Here is an 18,982-nt window from a genome sequence, read left to right on the forward strand (position 1 = left end):
GATTGATTTTATCGGAATAAAAAGTACATTCAGGGTCCCATACAGAGAAACCATATTCTAATATTGGTCTAACAAGAGTCGAATATAGTTGTTTAGTCGCATATGGATCAGAAAATTCTTTGGCCCAACGTTTAATAAAACCTAAGACCCCGGATGCTTTATTTACCATAGAAGTAGTATGTTATTAAAATTTAATTTTGGGTTCATCAAAAGCCCCAGATCAGTGAAGGAATCTACAGTTGATAACACATATCCATTTATACTATAATGACTTGATATAGGTGTTTTTTTAATATTAATTAAAGCAGATATACACAACACTTGAATTGTGTAACCTTGGTATGTTTACAATTTCTTGTAATCTACCAAGAATATTTATTTTTGCTTTCTATTTATACATTTTTGAATTCGTTAAAACTAGCATTTAAAGTTAACTAAGCAATAAATTACTTCAGCCAATAACCCATGCAATGTGAAACCAATCGAGGTGTTTCTTTATTTAGGCTATTGGCCTGCATAAGGCAAACAATAATTATATAGGTCAGTTATATGCTGACATAGAATAAAATAATAATAAAAACAAAATTAAAAAATGTGTTAGTAAAATATGTTCTTTTGAACATTCTCCCCCACGTTGAACGAGGAACGTTCAAGAAACTGTCTGGTCAATGACGTATGATGATGAGACTGACTGCCGAGGGGTAGGTGTTGGGTTCATGTTATTGTTGGAAGTTCTGTGGTGGCGAAACTTGACAATGACGTATATGGCTACTCCAATTCCAATGCAAAGAGCTAGATAGCTGATGGTATGATGGTGAATGGCCGTCGATTTCATTAATTGTGGAAGGCGTCCGATTTCAATAGTTTTTAGCTGTTGGTGTAAGGTGACGAGTTCAGCAGCATGTGTTTCATAGGTGCTGTTTAATGTTTTGTTGAGCAAGACAAGCTTACTGCTTGAGATTATGGAATCCAGTGGCTTAAGTCTCAGATATGATGTGTGCACTGTTGTTTTGTTTTCGTAGTGACCGTATATTGTAAATGTGTTGTCTTTGAAAATGCAGCCTGGCCCAATTTCTAAAGTTCCAGCTCCTTGCACCTCCAGGTGTGTCATTTTTGTACCACAAACAAAGGACAATTCTGTTAAATTGGCTAGAGTAAACATCCATTTATTCTTTTGTGCCATTTGTCTCCAAGTTTGGTGGTGCATGGTCGATTGCAAGTCGCACGCTTCTGACGATTTGTTCAATAAGAAAATCACCTCGCATAAATGTGATCGATCGCCTTTGCTAAATTTCGCTTGGTTGTCGCAAATAAAAACGTCATTTGTGGTATGTATGCAGCTGTTCATTTCTTCTGCGGTTAGCGATATGAACTCATCCCGATGGACGTTAGCTGCCAATAATGTTGATTTCAAAGCTATTGAAATAAATCGACCGGATCGTAGCATAGGTGCGGGGATCATTTTGAATAAATCATACTGCTGGAGATCCACTAATGGAAGGCGAATCTCGAATATGATATGGTTCTTAATAACCCTTCCCTTACTCTTCATTAATTTGAAGAAATCCGAAACATTATCTTCGCGAACGGGTAGAGCACGAGATGGAGGAATGTGAGCCTTGATGGTTTGGAGCTCTTGTAGCAATTGATGTGGCGTAAGTAGCAACGGACTTATCCGACCATGATGAGCATCCGTTAAAACGTCGATTAAGTTATCTTCTATATGTTTCAACCTTGATGAAAGTAGCATGAGCTGTGAAGTGAGAAACATAATTGATTGTGTTGTCTTTACAACATCTTCTTCTTTCTTCACCTTATTTGCCAAAAGGTTCAATTCCACTTGCATGTTGCCGAAGTTCCTTTGGCTCGTATCTTCGTCCTTTCTAATTATGTTGATTGTTGAATCAATAATAGATGTCTGATTTTTTAGAAGATCCAACAAATGTTGCTTGTCTTCATTTGCCTTCTCAATTGTCACAGTCATTTGCTCCGCATATTCCGAATCCAAGACACCAAATAACGAGTGTGCGAGGTTCCCGACTATGTTTAGAGCTCCTCTCCTGATGCGCCTGGGGAATATGTTCAGTGTATTTGATTCCAACTGCTTTTGTACTTGAATAAGATTTTCTGAAAGTATCTCACAGCTTCTGTTCTCAACTGCTATCTTACACAACTTCTGAAGGGTTCCTATCCCGGTAGAAAAGCCATCCATATCTGCCCAAAATGGGGAAAGATCATAATAAGTGATCAGTTTCCACTCTGCTGTTACTACTTTTGTGATTCCAATTCCTTCAAAATAGATGCCGGGCTTATTCTCAAACTTGTGTATGTTGAACGAATGACACAAGCATAGAGGTAAAAATAGTAAAGCCACAAGCATCATCGATACTAGCATGCTGCTTGACGTCTTCAATCGCTTTGGAGATGGCTCTTCACTCCTACTCTTGGTCTCTATAGGCGGAAGAGGTTCCTTTTCCTTTTTCCATAAAGGAGCTAATCTGGTTATAGCTCTTTTAATTTCGCCGTTTTGTGTCTTTACGTCGACTACACGAACGGCTCCATCGTTGCCCTTATATGTTCGGGTTATTCTGCCTAGCGGCCACTGCATTACAGGCATGTTATCTTCCTTAATAATGACCAATTGACCAGGTTCCACGTTTGGAGATGGTGTACTCCATTTCCTTCTTTCTTGCAGAGTATTTAAGTACTCCGTGGACCAACGTTTCCAGAACTCATGTCTAATTTGAGATACGACCTTCCATCTGCTTGTCAATGATGTTGACCATTGGTTCGCTGATGGGTCAACCTGTGCCGTTAACGGTTCTCCCACAAGAAAATGACCAGGTGTTAATGCAGCTAGATCATTTGGATCGTCAGAAATAGGAGTCAACGGTCTGGAATTCAGGATTGCTTCTATTTCAATAACAACTGTTTCCAACTCTTCGTGGGTTAATGATGCACTATTAGTGGTGCGAAGCAACAGTTGCTTGGCTGACTTCACCGCGGCTTCCCATAAGCCACCAAAATGTGGTGCTCTTGGGGGAATAAACTGGAAATCGATCCCTTCTCTTGAACACGTCTCCGCTATTATTTTTTTGCCTTTCTCCCCAAAGACAGCCTTATTGAATTCATCGAGCTGATTTTTAGCACCTACAAAGTTAGTCGCGTTGTCTGAATATAGGGTTTGACATTTTCCTCGCCGAGAGATAAATCTCTTCAATGCTCCAATGAATGCTTCCGTTGTTAGGTCTGTAACTACTTCCAAATGTACAGCCTTTGTTGCGAAGCAGACAAAGACAGCGATGTAAACCTTGTGTGGTCTCTTGCCTCGTATTTTGTAGTGGACCCATAGGTTAGGTTAGGTTAGGTTAAAGGATGTGTGGTTGCGTAAAAAACAACAACCACTCCACTCGGAGACCTATTGGCCCATTGTGATCATCCTAGTCTAGAAAGAAGTGGAAGTGAAGTAAGAAAGATAGTTAGTGTAGAATATAGGATTTAGAAGAATTAGAGAAGCTAGTGGGTTTGCGTCCACGGTGTAATCAACGTGTCGTCCTTAGCCATTTTAGTCTTCTGGCTAATTGAAGAATGACTGCTGGTTCTGTTTCGGAGAGGTATGACAAGTCAGGCAGTAAGTGCTTACCCAGAAGCCTATGTCTTACTCCAATGAGGGTAGGACAATGACAGAGTAAGTGTTCCACCGTTTCTGTTTCTTCCTCGTCCTGACATAGCCTGCAGTATTCAGTGTCGTCACCCCCCCATTTTGAAGTCATGGCCTTTATGTTGCAATGACCTGTAATTAGGCCCACCACAAGCTTCAAGTCCAACTTCGTCATGGACAAGAGTGACCGTGATCTCCGTTCGGAGTTCACCGGCCAAATCTTTTTGGAGATGATGCATCCCCTTCCAGATAGCCAGTTCTGTTGAAATCTTCCAAGATAGTGTTTATGCAGAACTTGAAAGAAGTGGCATAAAGGTGGCTTCACTGAGCTATCGATCTCTAGATCTACTGACTCAGATCCGCGTCTGGCCAATTCATCGGCAGATTCATTGCCAGATATGTTGCAGTGCCCAGGGACCCAACAGAGCTTGACAGCTGACTTAAACTTTTCCAGGGCATTCTTGCACTCCAGAACAGTCATAGACTTGATTGTGAAAGAATTTAGAGCTTTTAGGGCCGCTTGACTATCGACATATATAGTCACCGGTCCATCCAGTTCGTTAATTCTATTATTCAACAGTTCTATGGCCATTCTGACAGCAAAAATTTCTGCCTGAAAAACGCTGCAATCGCTGTTTAGCCTGAAGGATCTTCGGATACTTAGGCTTTCACAGTAGACTCCAGCACCCGTTCCACTTTCCATCTTTGAACCATCAGTATAGACCGCTATACCGTCGAAAGGTGGAGTGCCACGGGACCAGATATCCCTGTTTGGTATACGGATGTCAAGTAGATCAAAGCTGAGCCTAGGGAGTATATAGTCACTAGCTATAGCCTGATTACTTACGTTTTCCACATACTTAAGAATGACAGAGTGCCCGAAGGGTTGACTCCGCCATTGTCCCAATTCGTTGAGTCGCAGGGCACACCTAGCAGCTAGTTCCTCTACAAATAAGCCTAGAGGCTTTAAGTTGAGTAGGGTGTCTAGAGCGGATTGTGGCGTGCTCCTGACCGCTCCTGTAATTAGTAGCGATGCGACTCTTTGTACTTTGTCAATATTCTTGCTGAAGGTGGTTTTCCGTAAGGAATGCCACCACACAAGTCCGCCATAGGTTAGGATTGGTCGGACGACTGACTCATATATCCATTGGATAATATGGGGTTTAAGCCCCCAACTCTTTCCTATGGAGTTCTTGCAGGAATAAAGTGCAATTAAGCCCTTTTTCGCTCGCTCCTCGATATTCCTTTTCCAGCTTAACTTCTGGTCTAGAATGGTACCGAGATATTTTGCTTCCGAAGAAAGGCTTAGAGTTACACCATCCAGCATTGGGAGAGAGAGGACGGGTATTTTCCGCCTCCTTGTAAAAAGTACGAGCTCAGTTTTAGATGGGTTCACGCCTAAACCATTGCAGCGCGCCCATCTGGAGAGTTTAACCAGAGCTCCCTGCATAAGATCTGTAATAGTTTGCGGAAATCTCCCAGCAATCAGCAGGACCACATCGTCGGCGTAAGCCACGACCTTTGTTCCGCTGTGTTCCAGATCAAGTAGAATGTTATTTATCACCAGAAGCCAAAGCAGTGGTGACAAAACGCCTCCTTGTGGAGTACCCCTAGTGACCGTTTTCCTAACAGAACACTCCCCGATGCTAGAGTTGATGATTCTGCTGCTGAGCATAACATCAATCCAGTCGACGAGAAGTGGTGGCACACTAAGTCTTTCGAGAGAACTGTGAATTGCCTCTAATGTAACATTATTGAAGGCCCCCTCGATATCGAGGAAGGCCGCCAACGTGAAACATGAGCTGTTCAGGTTCTTCTCTATATAACCCACGACGTCGTGCTGCGCTGACTCAACAGATTTGCCTTTCATATATGCGTGCTGAGCAGTGCTTAAAGAGGTCAGGGGTATTAGAGATCTGATCTCTATGTCTATTAATCTCTCTAGCGTTTTCAATAGAAACGACGAGAGACTAATAGGCCTGTAGTCTTTTGGAAGAACATGACTTGGCTTCCCAGCTTTGGGAATGTAAGTGACTGTAACTTCCCTCCACAGTAGTGGGATGTGAGAAAGACGCAAACAAGCCTTAAATATCACCTCCAGGACTGGTATTATCTCCGCCGACGCATGCTGTAGCATGGCGGGGATAATGCCATCTGGACCCGGTGACTTAAAAGGTTTGAATGAGTTAATGGCCCACAAAATCTTGGGGGTGTTAACAATACTATTAGTCAGATTCACATCTTCCGTCCCACTATGCTGACTAGACCGTGTTGCCAATCGGTCAAATACCGCATCAGAGCAGTTCGGAAAGTGAGTACTGGCTAATAGATTGAGAGTCTCTAGACCTGAGTCAGTCCAGCTACCATCAGCCCGCTTTATACTTCCAATGGATTTTGGGTCCTTTGAAAGTACTCTACGGAATCTGGAGGCTGCGTTGACATCATCTATGGACTCGGTGAAACACACCCAAGACCGTCTCTTGGCCTTCTTGATCTCACTGTTGTACTTATTGAAGGCTAGTTTATAAGCTTCCCAGTCCGTACCCAGTTTGGTCTTGTTGGCCTTATTGTATAATCGTCTGCTAGTCTTCCTGAGCTGAGCTAGGTCTTTCGACCACCAGACAGGCTGGTGCCTTTTACCCGGGAAGGTTAGCGGACAGGCTCTTTCATAGCTGCCGATCAGGATCTTTGTTAACAACTTGACGGAGTCGTCCACATCCGATGCCGAGGCCACTGGAAAATCACCAGTGGACTTAAGCATTCGTGCGGTATGCTCCGCAAATTGATTCCATCGAGCCCTTCTCGGGTTCCTATACGGTTTTTGATTCAATCCCTCTACCGAAATTTGGAATGTTATTTTCCTGTGATCCGAGAAGGAACACTCAGTCGAAACTTTCCAGTTCAGTATAAGTGATTCATCCATGTTAGTGAGAGTGAGATCTATGACCTCCTCTCTATTTTTAATACAAAAAGTCGCCTCCTTTCCCCGGTTACAGATTTTGAGATTATGAGATAAGATAAAATCAAAAATGTACTCACCTCTGGCATTGGTGTTACTACTGCCCCATTGAGAGTGGTGAGCGTTTGCATCACATCCAATGATGAGTCCGCCTTTTCCACCCAGTACTGAGACCAGCTCCTCTACCACTTGGCCTGGTGGGTCGGGGTGCTCGAAGGGAAGGTACAGGGAGACGAGGAATAGTGTTTTGCCCGTCCCAGTCTCCAGTCTGGCCGCCGTGGCGTCTCCTCCGCTGAAATTGTTAAGGAAGATTAAGTTTAAGTTCTTCTTTGCGACGATACACGTTCTAACCTTTTCCCCATTGGAGGTGGCATAGGTGATGTACCGCTCACTCCCTAGCCCAGTTACCTTATTCTTAAAAATGTAAGGTTCCTGGACCAGGGCTATGTCAACTTCATGCTTGGAGAGGGATAGGAGAAGCTCAGCCCCAGCTGCCTTGCAGTGATGCAGGTTAATCTGCACAATGCTAAGCAGCTGTGGCTTCGTTTCTCCTACTGCGACGACGGCGTTAGACGGAACCGAATCCATCCTGTGCCGAAGTGCAACTTCCCTCCACGAGCCTGAAGGTATTCCTGGCCAGCAGTGTCAACAGAGACCTTTATGACCAGGCCCCCTCCCTCCGTACTTGAGCCAACTAAGCGCCAGCCGTCCGTGCAGAGATTGGGATTCTGCTTCCCCAATATTATCAGCACGCGTGCCGGGTCCACAGAGGGCGGCGGCACCCATGCTGTTAAAATCCTCCTGCAGGGGATATCCTTCAGGGATACAGCAGCAAGTGCACTTCCATCCCAAAGTTCCTGAAGGCCAGCTACTGCGGTCACGAGGAAGTTCTTTGACTCCTCATTTTCGCAGCAGATGACCTTCACTCCCTTGTAGACGGTTGCACTGCCAAACTGTAGCTTGGAAGGATCCTCCCCCAGGAAAACCTGTTCCCTCAGACGGTCCTCAATGAGAAGCCACCGACTTTCACTGATTTTGCCTTCCGGCTCAGCTCGGTCGATGACCGCTACACGGAGATTGTCCGGGTACAGGGTTTGGGAGTGTTTCCTCTTTCTTGATGGCTGGCTTGAAGGTTGTGGGTTGGTGGTAGCAGGCTTCGCATTAGCAGACCTAGGGTCCACTAAGGCTGCTTGCACCGGCCTTGCCACTACCTCCCTACCAGCTACAGTTACTGGCGTAGAAGCCGCAGTTGGCGGAGGAGGAAGTTTGCCCGTCAACGGTTTCTTTGCCTCGGGATGTGGTTCCTCCGTTGACCGTCCTCTCTTCATCGTTACCCGAGAAGAGGGTTTGGCCTCCTTTGGTTCCACTGGGGCAGAATTCCCGTTAGGGGCGTCCTTCCTTTTGTTCCTCCGTTTTCCTGAGTTGGAAGTGGTGGGGGCTACACTTGATTCCGTTGGTGGTGCAACAGCCGAAGCTGTCTTTCCACCGCCGGGAGAGGTGTTGCCCTTCACCCCAGCCCCACTAGTTGGCTTATCCTCAGACGGATTTACCTTGTTAGTGGGGGCTGTAAAGAGAGAGGCAAGGTCCTTTTCGAGTGTACATTTAGGCACTTCCGGATGGTTCTTCTCGAACTTCCTTATTGCCTTCATGTTCACCCTAATCAGGACTTTTTCCCTCTCTGTAATTTGTGAGGGTTCGCGACCGATGAAGCTCTTACAGTACCTCACCGACCGTTTGTAACCCTTCCTTATTTTTACCTCCTTCGATCCGGAGACATCGCGGTTGGTTGGAACTTCAGTGTCCCTTTCCACGACGCCATCCTCGATCCGGAGGTTGGTCGCATCGGTAGATACCGATGTAACCCCTTCCACAAGAGTTGACCCCCCCATGGCAGCAGATTGAGTGCTCTCTATAGTTTTTGTAGCTGTCTCACCCCTCATAGATGAGGGTATGACGGTGACGTCAAGTTCCTCATCGGAGAGGGGTGAGTCATTCCCAAAACCGGAGGGCACACTCTCTTGGCTGAGCCTTAGAGTGGTCTTCTCTAGAAGGGCGGACAGCTGTTCACTCTGTCGCTGTATGCTTTCACATACTACGTCTCTGTACGTTTCCAGAGTCACGTCCCCGCCCGAAGTTAAAATCTTGTCCATGGCCATGTCCTGGGTCGACACCTCCGAAGAGGTGGTTGATTGGTTGTCGGTTAGTGTTTGTGTGTTTGTTGTTGTTTTTTGTTTAGTTGTTTTCTCCATAGGTTATCGGGACATTGGAGGTGACGAGGTCCGCCATGACATAGCCTCCATATCATGGTAAGGACTTGGCAGCTAAGCCTGTTACTCGTCGAGGCGCCCAGGTATCGACGAGGCAACCGTTCTAATACAGTCGGTACCCTGACTGCAAACCTTGGAATACTGATGGGCACGGTTTACGTAACACCCCAGCATTAGGGGGTCCGTTGCGGTGGACCAGGCCGTTGACTGGATAGTTTAGGGGCGCCAGTGCCGCCTCGTCGAGACCAGGGATCACGGGCACTCGGGTATTTAGTCCGAGACTCTCCCCCTAGAAACCGCTGAGCTGTCCGCGACTGCTTATTTGATTCGCAGCTACCCGATATATCTACCGGGCGTCCCACTATCCGCAACCCGTGGACGCGTCCGGTAGCACTCAGCTATGCTTCCGCGAACGGCGGATAGTGGACCCATAACGGTCCGCAATAGTCAACGCCGGAGACAATAAACGGCCTTGCTGGTGTGACTCTGCTCGGTGGGAGATTTCCCATGATTTGGTTGTATAACTTTGGCTTCGCCCGGGTGCACCTTACGCAATTTTGCACAATGTTGCGAGCCATAGCCTTCCCCTTGATTATCCAATATTTTTGTCTTGATGTTGCCAGTAATAGTTGTGAGCCACAGTGGCTATTCTCTAAATGGATCATGCTAAGAATGAGTTTCACAATTGGATCGTTGTATGGTAACAACATCGGGTGTTTTGTGTCGTATGCTAAGGTTGCCTCTTCCAACCTGCCACCGACTCTAAGTATTCCTCTGTCATCAAGAAACGGAGTTAAACTATGTATGGAGCTTGATTTGTCCAATGCTCCATGTTTCCTCAATTGCTGAATTTCTTTCGCAAAATCTGCCACCTGTACGGTCTTGACTATTAGTTGCATCGCCTGATTCAACTCCATAGGTGTCAATACATCTGTCGAACTTCCATGCTTGCGTCCCTTTATCCTTTCTGAAAATCGCAGGACATAACCGACAATACGTTGTAATCGTCTAAATGAACCCTTGTGGTTGATTCCATAGATCATATCCTGTAACCCACTCTGTGAGGCAATTGCTGATACTGTAGATTTTGTCTTGAATTCAAGATCGGATTGATTTTCTCTATTCTTTGAGAAGGGCCCCGGCCAGAGAGATTCATTTCCATGTAGATACGTGGGTCCATAAAACCACATCAGACATCCCGACAGACGATCTGGTTTCATACCTCTGGATATATAATCGGCAGGATTATCCTTCGTCCCCACATGTCGCCATTGAGTGTTTATCGATCTGCCTTGTATATTTTTTACTTTGTTGGCAACGAACGTCTTTAGAGCTGATGGTTCTGAATTGATCCAGTACAATGTAATCTCTGAGTCTGACCAATAAATAGTCCTTAGATCTTCGTAACCCAATTCGGCTTTGACCTTAGCAGTAAGTTTTGTTCCCAATTCAGCGGCACAAAGCTCTAACCGTGGCAGCGTGATCTCCTTTATTGGTGCTATTTTTGATTTTGAACAAAGAAGTCTGACTATATGCCTGCCGTCTGGCAGCATAGCTCGAAGATACACCACAGCACCGTATGCCTTTTCTGACGCGTCCACGAAAGTATGTATCTCAATTTTTGTTGGTTTCTCTCCATCAAACATGTGTCTGGGTAACCTGAAATCATTTAACATCTTCAGACCTTCTCGGAACGATAGCCAATATGCTGCCCTTTCTGCTGGCAGTTCCTCGTCCCAGCCAAGTTTATTCTTCCACAGTTGCTGAATAAAGATCTTAGCTGCTGACACCACAGGACCCGCAATTCCTAAGGGGTCAAACAATCTTGCCAAATCAGATGTGACCTTCCGCTTGGTGACCTTGGTGCATTCGTTCACATCACTCTTCAAACAAAATCGGTCTGCTTGAGGAATCCATGTTAATCCCAAAACCTTGGTTGATGATTTGTCAAAATTGAGATCTACTTCTCTATCTTCTGGAGGAATTCCATGCAGCAGTTTTAAGTGGTTAGCACACCATTTTCGTAGTCTAAATCCAGCTTCCAGTAGTAACATATTAACTTGTTTCTGCATCTCAATTGCCGTTGTTAAACTGTCAGACCCGCACATGCAATCGTCAACGTAAAAATTCTTTTGCAATACCATCGCCCCCAATGGATATCTTTGTATGTTCGTATCTGCTAGCCTTTTCAGACATCTTGTAGCAAGATATGGGGCACACGTCGTACCATATGTTAACGTATTCAACATGTAATGTTCGAGTTCCTTGTCTGGAGTGTTTCTCCATACGATTAGTTGATATTTGCGATCTCTTTTGTCGACTAGCACTTGTCTGTACATCTTTTCAATGTCTGTTGTAAACACAAATCTCGGCAGTCTAAACCGCAACAGCATTCCAAACAGATCTCCTTGAACCCTGGGACCTGAATGCAAAATATCATTGAGTGACCATCCAGATGATGACTTGCAAGACGCATCGAACACAACCCTCAGTTTTGTTGTGCTGCTATTTGGGCGTAGGACACAATGATGCGGGATATAGTAATGATTACCACGCACCTCTCTTGATTGTATTTTCGTCATATGTCCCAGATCCTCATACTCCTTCATAAATTTAGCATACTGCTCGTGAAGACTTGCATCCTTAGATAAGCGACGTTCCAACGCAAAGAATCTTGATGCTGCAATATTCAAGGATTCAGAAATTTTCTCAGGGCCGTCTGCAAACGGTAATCGCACCACAAACCGACCATTCTCATTCACTGTTGTATTTTGGTTGAAGTGATTTTCACACTGTTCCTCTGCTATTGTCAACTTCTGGTCTTCACAAACATCGTCTTGTTCCCAGAACATCTTTAATAAATCTTCTAAAGCATGTTCATCTTCTCCGAAAACGGCGCATGTCACAGTTTCTGATTCAGCCTGAACTCTTCCACTAGCAATCCATCCTAGTTTTGAGTTCTTCAATATAGGAAGCTCTTTGGACATTCGAAGTTCTTGTGAGAGAATCAGGTTGAAGTAGAACTCTGCTCCAAGTAGTACGTCAATCCTGGTCGTTTGATAAAAATAGGGATCTGCTAGTTTTATGTTTTCTGGAATAGGCCATGATGTGATGTCGATCTCAGTGCTTGGTTGGGGTGGCACTATATTTGGTAACACAAAGGCTTCTAGGCGTGTTCTGAATTTGCTGGTGAGTGACTTAAGCTCCACGTTGACCCTGTGGTTTGCGGTTCTTGATCTACCTCCAACACCTTCGATACAGAGAGATGTTTGAATGGGTTCGATACCCAACCTCTGCACTAGTCGCTCTGACACCAGATTAATTTGTGAACCGGAATCCAGAATCGCCTTAAACTCATAGCTTCTTCCATTATTTGCCTTGATCGCAACACGTGCGGTTGCAAGAAGTACGTATGATTGGGATCTATTCGCCGATGCTACTGTTGGCGGCTGTTGAACCGACAAATCTGCTGACTTGTTCTCTACTTGTGGCCTCGTTGAAAAATGCAAAAGTGTATTGTGTTTTTGTTGACACTTCCTGCACTTCCCACTTGTACACGTTTTTGCCTGATGGTCATCCTTGAAGCAATTTAGACACATCTTGTGTCTAGCAACCCATTTCTGTCTTTCGGGCACTGTCATTGCCAAGAACTGTTTGCAGTAATATAGGGGGTGGTCACCTTTGCACATGTGACATCTACGGATCGTGGTGGAAGCAGTCGTCGCTGACGGTTTGCTCTTCTGAATCCCATTGACAGCTTCTAATGATTCGAAACGACTCCTCAAACATTTCATGAAATGATCCATCGTTTGGAGTTCTTTCGAATCTACAATCGACTGCTCATACAACACATGAGTAGTCTTGTCCATCCTCTTTGTTAGGATGTGGATTAAGAGTGGATCCCATTCCTTTGGCCTTACTCCAAGACCCTCCAATGCCAATAACGATTCATGAAGACTATCATGAAAGTCCTTCACTGATCTGCTATCGCCAGACATGTTGGGCAGGTTTAGCATTCTCTCAAGTATAGTTGACACTTGAGCTCTCTTGTTATTGTACCTGTCTTGGAGTGTCTTCCAGGCAATGTCGTAATTCGCCTCGGTCAACTCGAGGTGCCTTATGAGTTTCTCGGCTTCCCCAGTCACGTTGGCCTTGAGATACCACATTTTTTGCACTTGTGGCAAGGCTTGCTCGTTGATCATTTTCCCAAAAATGTCAGCAAACGTCTGCCACTTCGAATAATCCCCATTAAATTGAGGGATTGTAATTTTTGGCAGATTAACTTGATTTGCCAAGTTTCCGCCTGATCTCTGCTGAGACGACGAATGATCGACCTGTGTTAGCGTCGATATTTTTTCTTTGAACTTTAACGTCTCTTCCTCTAAGAGAACGTAGGCTGATGCATCGTACCCCACCAACGTTGGGTCATCAAAGTCCTCGAACATTTTGAAGTGGATATCTTCCACGTGTGTCCACAGTTTTTCAATTGCAGCCACTGTCTGACAGGGAGCAGCTTGGCCTGAATTGCCCCTTATTAACGTTTGTATGGACTGCATTAGAGCCCTCTGACGTCTCACTAATGCAGTCACGCTGCTGGTTGCAGTAAACTGGCCTGATTGTTTTTGCACCCCCTCCCTTGTTGCGGGAAGCGGTTTCTGAGGCATTTGTTCTTTGCCCCTTTTGATGTCTGCCTCGATGTTGTCGATTGCAGCTCTGTACTCTTCACCAATGACTTGGTATTCGTTATTGGTGATATGGAGATGTGACTCTGCCGCAGGATCTGCACGAATTTTGTTTTCATTGCGATCGATCTCTGCCCAGAGTGCTTCCATTTCCTTGAGCTTTTTGCTGTAGAACTCCACCGTTCTTCTTTCCAATGGAGCCTTTTTTACGTTCGCAATTGCCTTCCTCAACTCGGCAATTGCTGCTTGTTGTTGCTCGATTACTGTAGCTAGATCCATACTGTATCCGCCTTACGGTGATTAGCTATCAGTTGATTCAGATTCTTGATGTAGGTACTGGCTTCTTCTCCAGATGTTTCTGGCTCTTAGATGGTGCTACTAGTTGTACGTAACTAGCTCCTTTCACAAATAAATATTTCAAATTCCTTACCACTGGTGGGGGGAAATTCGAAATTTATGAGTGAATCAAGTAATCCTTGTCAGGATCACGTCGGGGTCACCAAAAAATGTTTTTTTAATATTAATTAAAGCAGATATACACAACACTTGAATTGTGTAACCTTGGTATGTTTACAATTTCTTGTAATCTACCAAGAATATTTATTTTTGCTTTCTATTTATACATTTTTGAATTCGTTAAAACTAGCATTTAAAGTTAACTAAGCAATAAATTACTTCAGCCAATAACCCATGCAATGTGAAACCAATCGAGGTGTTTCTTTATTTAGGCTATTGGCCTGCATAAGGCAAACAATAATTATATAGGTCAGTTATATGCTGACATAGAATAAAATAATAATAAAAACAAAATTAAAAAATGTGTTAGTAAAATATGTTCTTTTGAACAATAGGTTTCGATCAAAAAAGAAACACATATGTTTTTTTAATTCAACTCCATGCCATTGAGATGTAAGTAAGTCAGTAAGTCAACATTTATTTGAGATTTATGAGTCATGAATAATTTTACATCATCAGCGTTTAATAATAATTTAGAATACTCAATTGAATTTGGTCCAAGATGACTTCCTTGTGGAACACCAGATTGAACATCGATAGATTTAGAATGACAACCTTATCGCGCAAACAGGATGAAATCCATGAAACAAGTTTCTATCAAATCCTAGACGTTCAAATTTGAACAAAAGTAACTTATGATTGACTTTATCAAAAGCTTTGCAGAAATCAAAATCAAAATAAAAAATTAGTTAGTTTGTTGTGAACAAACCCTTTAATTACCTCTGATGAAAGCTGAATAAGATTGGTAATGGTTGAGAGTCCACTGCGGAAACCATGTTGAAATGGCGTTGTTATTGATTTGACTTTATGGGAAATTCATTTTTTTCAAACAATTTTGGAATGGACCTTTGCAATTCCTCTATAATTGGAAACATCTACTAAACTACCAGATTTATGTAGAGGCACCAAGTACGATTTATTCCAATCAGAAGGGAAATGGCTAAATTTAAGTGAATAATTGTACAAGTGTGTTAAAGGGACTGACCAATTATTTTAACAGAATTTTAACATTATACTGGGAATGTCATCCGGGCCCGGACTTTTTAATGCTTTTAAATGACGTATACCGTTTGAAATTTCTTGGGACTGAAAATATGGTATAGTTAATTCAGGAATTTTTGGAAATTTATATAGATAGAAAAAATTTGCGGAATGTTGTTGATGATATTGTTGAAATATGGCGATAATATAAGGTAGCATCTGACGATGACGGTATATAAGAGCATGAGACAAAAAATTCACATTATGCTGATAAATTCAATATCATTAAAATCACTTTAACCAAGTTTCGGAAAATGATAAAATGTTGTATTCAAAGCCAAAAATATCAGTGTATAAGCGAGATAATTAAGATTTTATCTCCCTTACATTCCGATAGCAAATTGATAAATCATTATGTAGTTTTTTTTTTCTTTTACAAATGCCCTAGGAGGCCAAAATTCATTCGTAATTAACGTATCAAAATGATTTTGAGGTAAAACAAATTAAAAAAGAAGATCTACTTTCTGAGAATGACGAACATCTCAGGAACATCTCTTAATAGTGGGGGTAGAAATACCCGCTGAACTTTTAGGATTAACAAAGCGTTCAGTAACCTCCGCAGTAGCAACCGTGTTTGGCGGGCAGCGTGACCGTTGTGCCACTAAAGTATCAATTTTGCCACCTTTTTTGGGCTTTGATACCTTTGTGCCACTTTTTTAGTTTTGATCCTAAATGAGCCACTTTTTTTGAATTTTTGTGCCACTTTTTTATACATTGTGCCACCTTTTTTTAAACTACATATATTTTAATCTAAACGCTGTATTTAAAGCAATGAAATGAAATGAAACAATGAAAAGCGTCGTACGCTGCAATTTCCAATTTGCGATAGCAAATTTCAGAGCGAACGCTCTTATATTAGGTGTTTGTAAGTGGTTTTCGCATGCTCAAAGTTGTCAACATTGTTCTGTTTGTTTATTTCTGGAACAACTGTTAAGAGACATTTTAATTACTTTACTACAGCCTATGACAGAAAATTGTCTGTGCAGGTCCACGTCTTCGTATAGCCCCCATATAACGGTACCCCCTGATATTCGGTATTTTGATGATTCTAGCGACATTATTTACCGGAATTGTTTCAATTTTCACATTTGAAGTTCGTAATGGATATTACAGCCTGTGACAGAAAATTGTTCGTGCAGGTCCACGTCTTCGTATAGCCCCTGTATTACGGCACCCCCGATATACAGTATTTTGTTGATTTTAGCTGCATAATTTACCGGAATTATTTTAAATTTTCTGTTTGAAGTTCGTAATGGATACTACATCCTATGCCAGAAAATTGTCTGTGCAGGCTTATGACAAAAGTTTCGTATGAAGATCCACGTCGTCGTATAGATCCTAATATCCGGCTATATTCGGTATTTCTAAGATTTTCACAGAATTTTTAATGGATTTTAGTTTTTTGAAAATTGCCAAATTTGTACCATATGGAGGAGGGTATTCAAAGTTCGGCCCGGCCGAACTTACAGCGTTTTTACTTGTTATACCCTACACCACAAGGTGGTCAGGGTATTATGTCTTTGTGCATTTGTTTGTAACAGGCAAAAGGAAACTAGATAGACCCATAGTTCCTTTTGATGATCTGCATAGAATCACATTCAGAGTCGATTTATACATGTCCGTCCGTCTGTCTGCCTGTCTGTCTGTCCGTCTGTCTGTCTGTCTGTCTGTCTGTCTGTCCGTCTGTCTGCCTGTCTGTCCGTCTATCCATGTATTTTTGAAAACAAAGTACAGTTCTCATTTATTACCCTATCCGGATGAAATTTTGCACCAATCATTTGTTTGGCCCAAGGACGAACTCTATTGGAGTTAATCGGTCAAAATTTAGATATAGCTCCCATATATATCTTCTTCCGATTTGCCTTTTATTGTGCACCAAACGTGTAATATCGGCCCGAATAGTATGGAATTTTGCACATACAGCACATATTAAGCCTGAAAATAAGTATGCCAAATCGGTTCAGATATAGCTATAGCTCCTCCTCCGCAGCCGTAATAACGATAACGAACGGTAACAACGATATTCAGGGAAATATATCAAATACAGCTCAGAAATATCTTTGCCAAATTTTATCGAGATCGGTTCCGATTTGGATATAGCACCCATATATATCTTTATCCGATTTCAAACTAATTGTGCACCAAATGGGCAATACAAGTCCGAATTTAAAAGATACAAATGCTTCGGCATATTTAGTCCTTTGAACTTTAAATTATAATTATAATCGTAGCGTGTATGATTGAGTTATCCCATAAAAACTTTTAACTGTTATGCGGAGCGCTACTAAATTAGCAAAGTGGTGTAGGGTATCATAAAGTCGGCCCCGCCCGACTTTAAGACTTTCTTTACTGGTTAAATATGCAATATGTACATACATATATTATTACTATATAGTATTACATATAGATGAATTTGTTGTTTTGTTCTAAACTATTATTTTTTAAATAAAATGTGAAATAAATTGTGCCACTTTCTGTGCCACCATTTAAAATGATATGTGCCACTTTTTTCAAGAAATGATACTTTTTGTGATACTTTTTGAAAATTTCCAGCGGTCACACTATTGGCGGGTCTCCTTCGGTCACAGCGTTTGCATATGAGTTCGCTCTACCATTTCTTATGTTCGTAGAAGCCGGCTGAGGAACTAATATACAATCTGCATTAACATTAGGTTAGATTAGGTTAAAGGATGCGCGGTTGTATAAACAACCACTCCACTCGGAGACCTATTGGTCCATTATATTCATCCTAATTTAAAGAAGATAGGGGAATAGAATAAAGAGAGAATCCGAATAAAGAGTATAGAAGTTAGTAGGTTTATATACACGGTGTAATCAACGTGTCGTCTTTAGCCATTTTAGTCTTCTGGCTAACTGAAGAATGACCGCTGGCTCGATGTCGGAAAGGGAGGACAAGTCTGGCAGAATTTGCTTACCCAGTAGCCTCTGTCTCACTCCTATAAGAGTTGGGCAGTGGTAGAGTAAGTGCTACACCGTCTCGGTTTCCTCCTTGTCCTGACAAAGCCTGCAGTATTCAATGTCGTCAACCCACCATTTGGATGTCATGGCCTTGATGTTGCAGTGTCCTGTTATTAGGCCCACCAGAAGCTTCAAGTCCAGCTTCGTCATGAATATGAGTGACGAATATGAATATGAGACATCACATCCCCTTCCAGTTAGCCAGTACTGTTGAAACCTCCCAAGATAATGCTTATGCAGTACTTGGAAGAAGTGGCATAAGGGTGGCTTCACTGAACTCTCAATCTTTAGATCTACTGACTTAGATCCGTATCTGGCCAATTCATCGGCCGATTCATTGCCAGATATGTTGCATTGTCCAACAGAGTTTGACAAACGACTTACCCTTTTCCAGAGCATTCTTGCTATAGATTTCATTGTAAATGAATTTAGAGCCTTCAGGACCGCTTGTCTATCGATATATATAGTCACCGGTCCGTCCAGTTCATTGATTCTATTTGCCAGCAGTTCTATGGCCTTCCTGACAGCAAAGATTTCTGCCTGAAAACGCTACAGTCGTGGTTTAGCTTGAAGGATCTTTGGATACTTAGACTTTCACAGTAGACTCCAGCTCCTGTTCTACTTTCCATCTTTGACCCATCAGTATAGACAGCTATACCGTTAAAAGAAGGAGTGTCGCGGGTCCAGATGTCTTAGACTTTCACAGTAGACTCTAGCTCTCGTTTCTCTTTCCATCTTTGACCCATCAGTATAGACAGCTATACCGTTAAAAGAAGGAGTGTCGCGGGTCCAGATGTCTCTGTTAGGTATATGTATATTAAAGGCCAGCACATGACGAATTGTATGAATTATGTTTTTTGACACACTTACTTTGTCT

General features: G+C 42.7%; 2 protein-coding genes across 6 annotated transcripts in view; one reads left to right on the forward strand and one right to left on the reverse strand.

Annotated features, from left to right (window-relative positions):
* Positions 1 to 18,982, forward strand: part of LOC101893445 (serine/threonine-protein kinase 10) — a 51,066-nt gene that overhangs the window by 14,280 nt on the left and 17,804 nt on the right. The window lies entirely within an intron of this gene.
* On the reverse strand, positions 425 to 14,072 carry LOC131803568 (uncharacterized). Its single transcript, XM_059124933.1, has 2 exons — positions 10,179 to 14,072; positions 425 to 1,948 (listed from the first exon to the last, which is right to left on the reverse strand). Exons 1-2 carry the CDS (start codon positions 13,846 to 13,848, stop codon positions 1,905 to 1,907), a joined length of 3,714 nt encoding a protein of 1,237 aa, XP_058980916.1. The 5' UTR covers positions 13,849 to 14,072; the 3' UTR covers positions 425 to 1,904.

Source organism: Musca domestica, unplaced genomic scaffold, assembly GCF_030504385.1.
Source record: "Musca domestica strain aabys unplaced genomic scaffold, Musca_domestica.polishedcontigs.V.1.1 31, whole genome shotgun sequence".
In the NCBI taxonomy this organism is placed as follows: Eukaryota; Metazoa; Arthropoda; class Insecta; order Diptera; family Muscidae; genus Musca; species Musca domestica.

Bases quoted from the DNA above. Each gene is read 5' to 3' on its own strand.
- LOC131803568 (XM_059124933.1), bottom strand. From the start codon at position 13,848: ATGGATCTAGCTACAGTAATCGAGCAACAACAAGCAGCAATTGCCGAG. The intron at 1,949-10,178 runs GCAGATCGATAA...AATGAAGACAAG, and splicing joins CAAAGTAAAAAATATACAAG to CAACATTTGTTGGATCTTCT.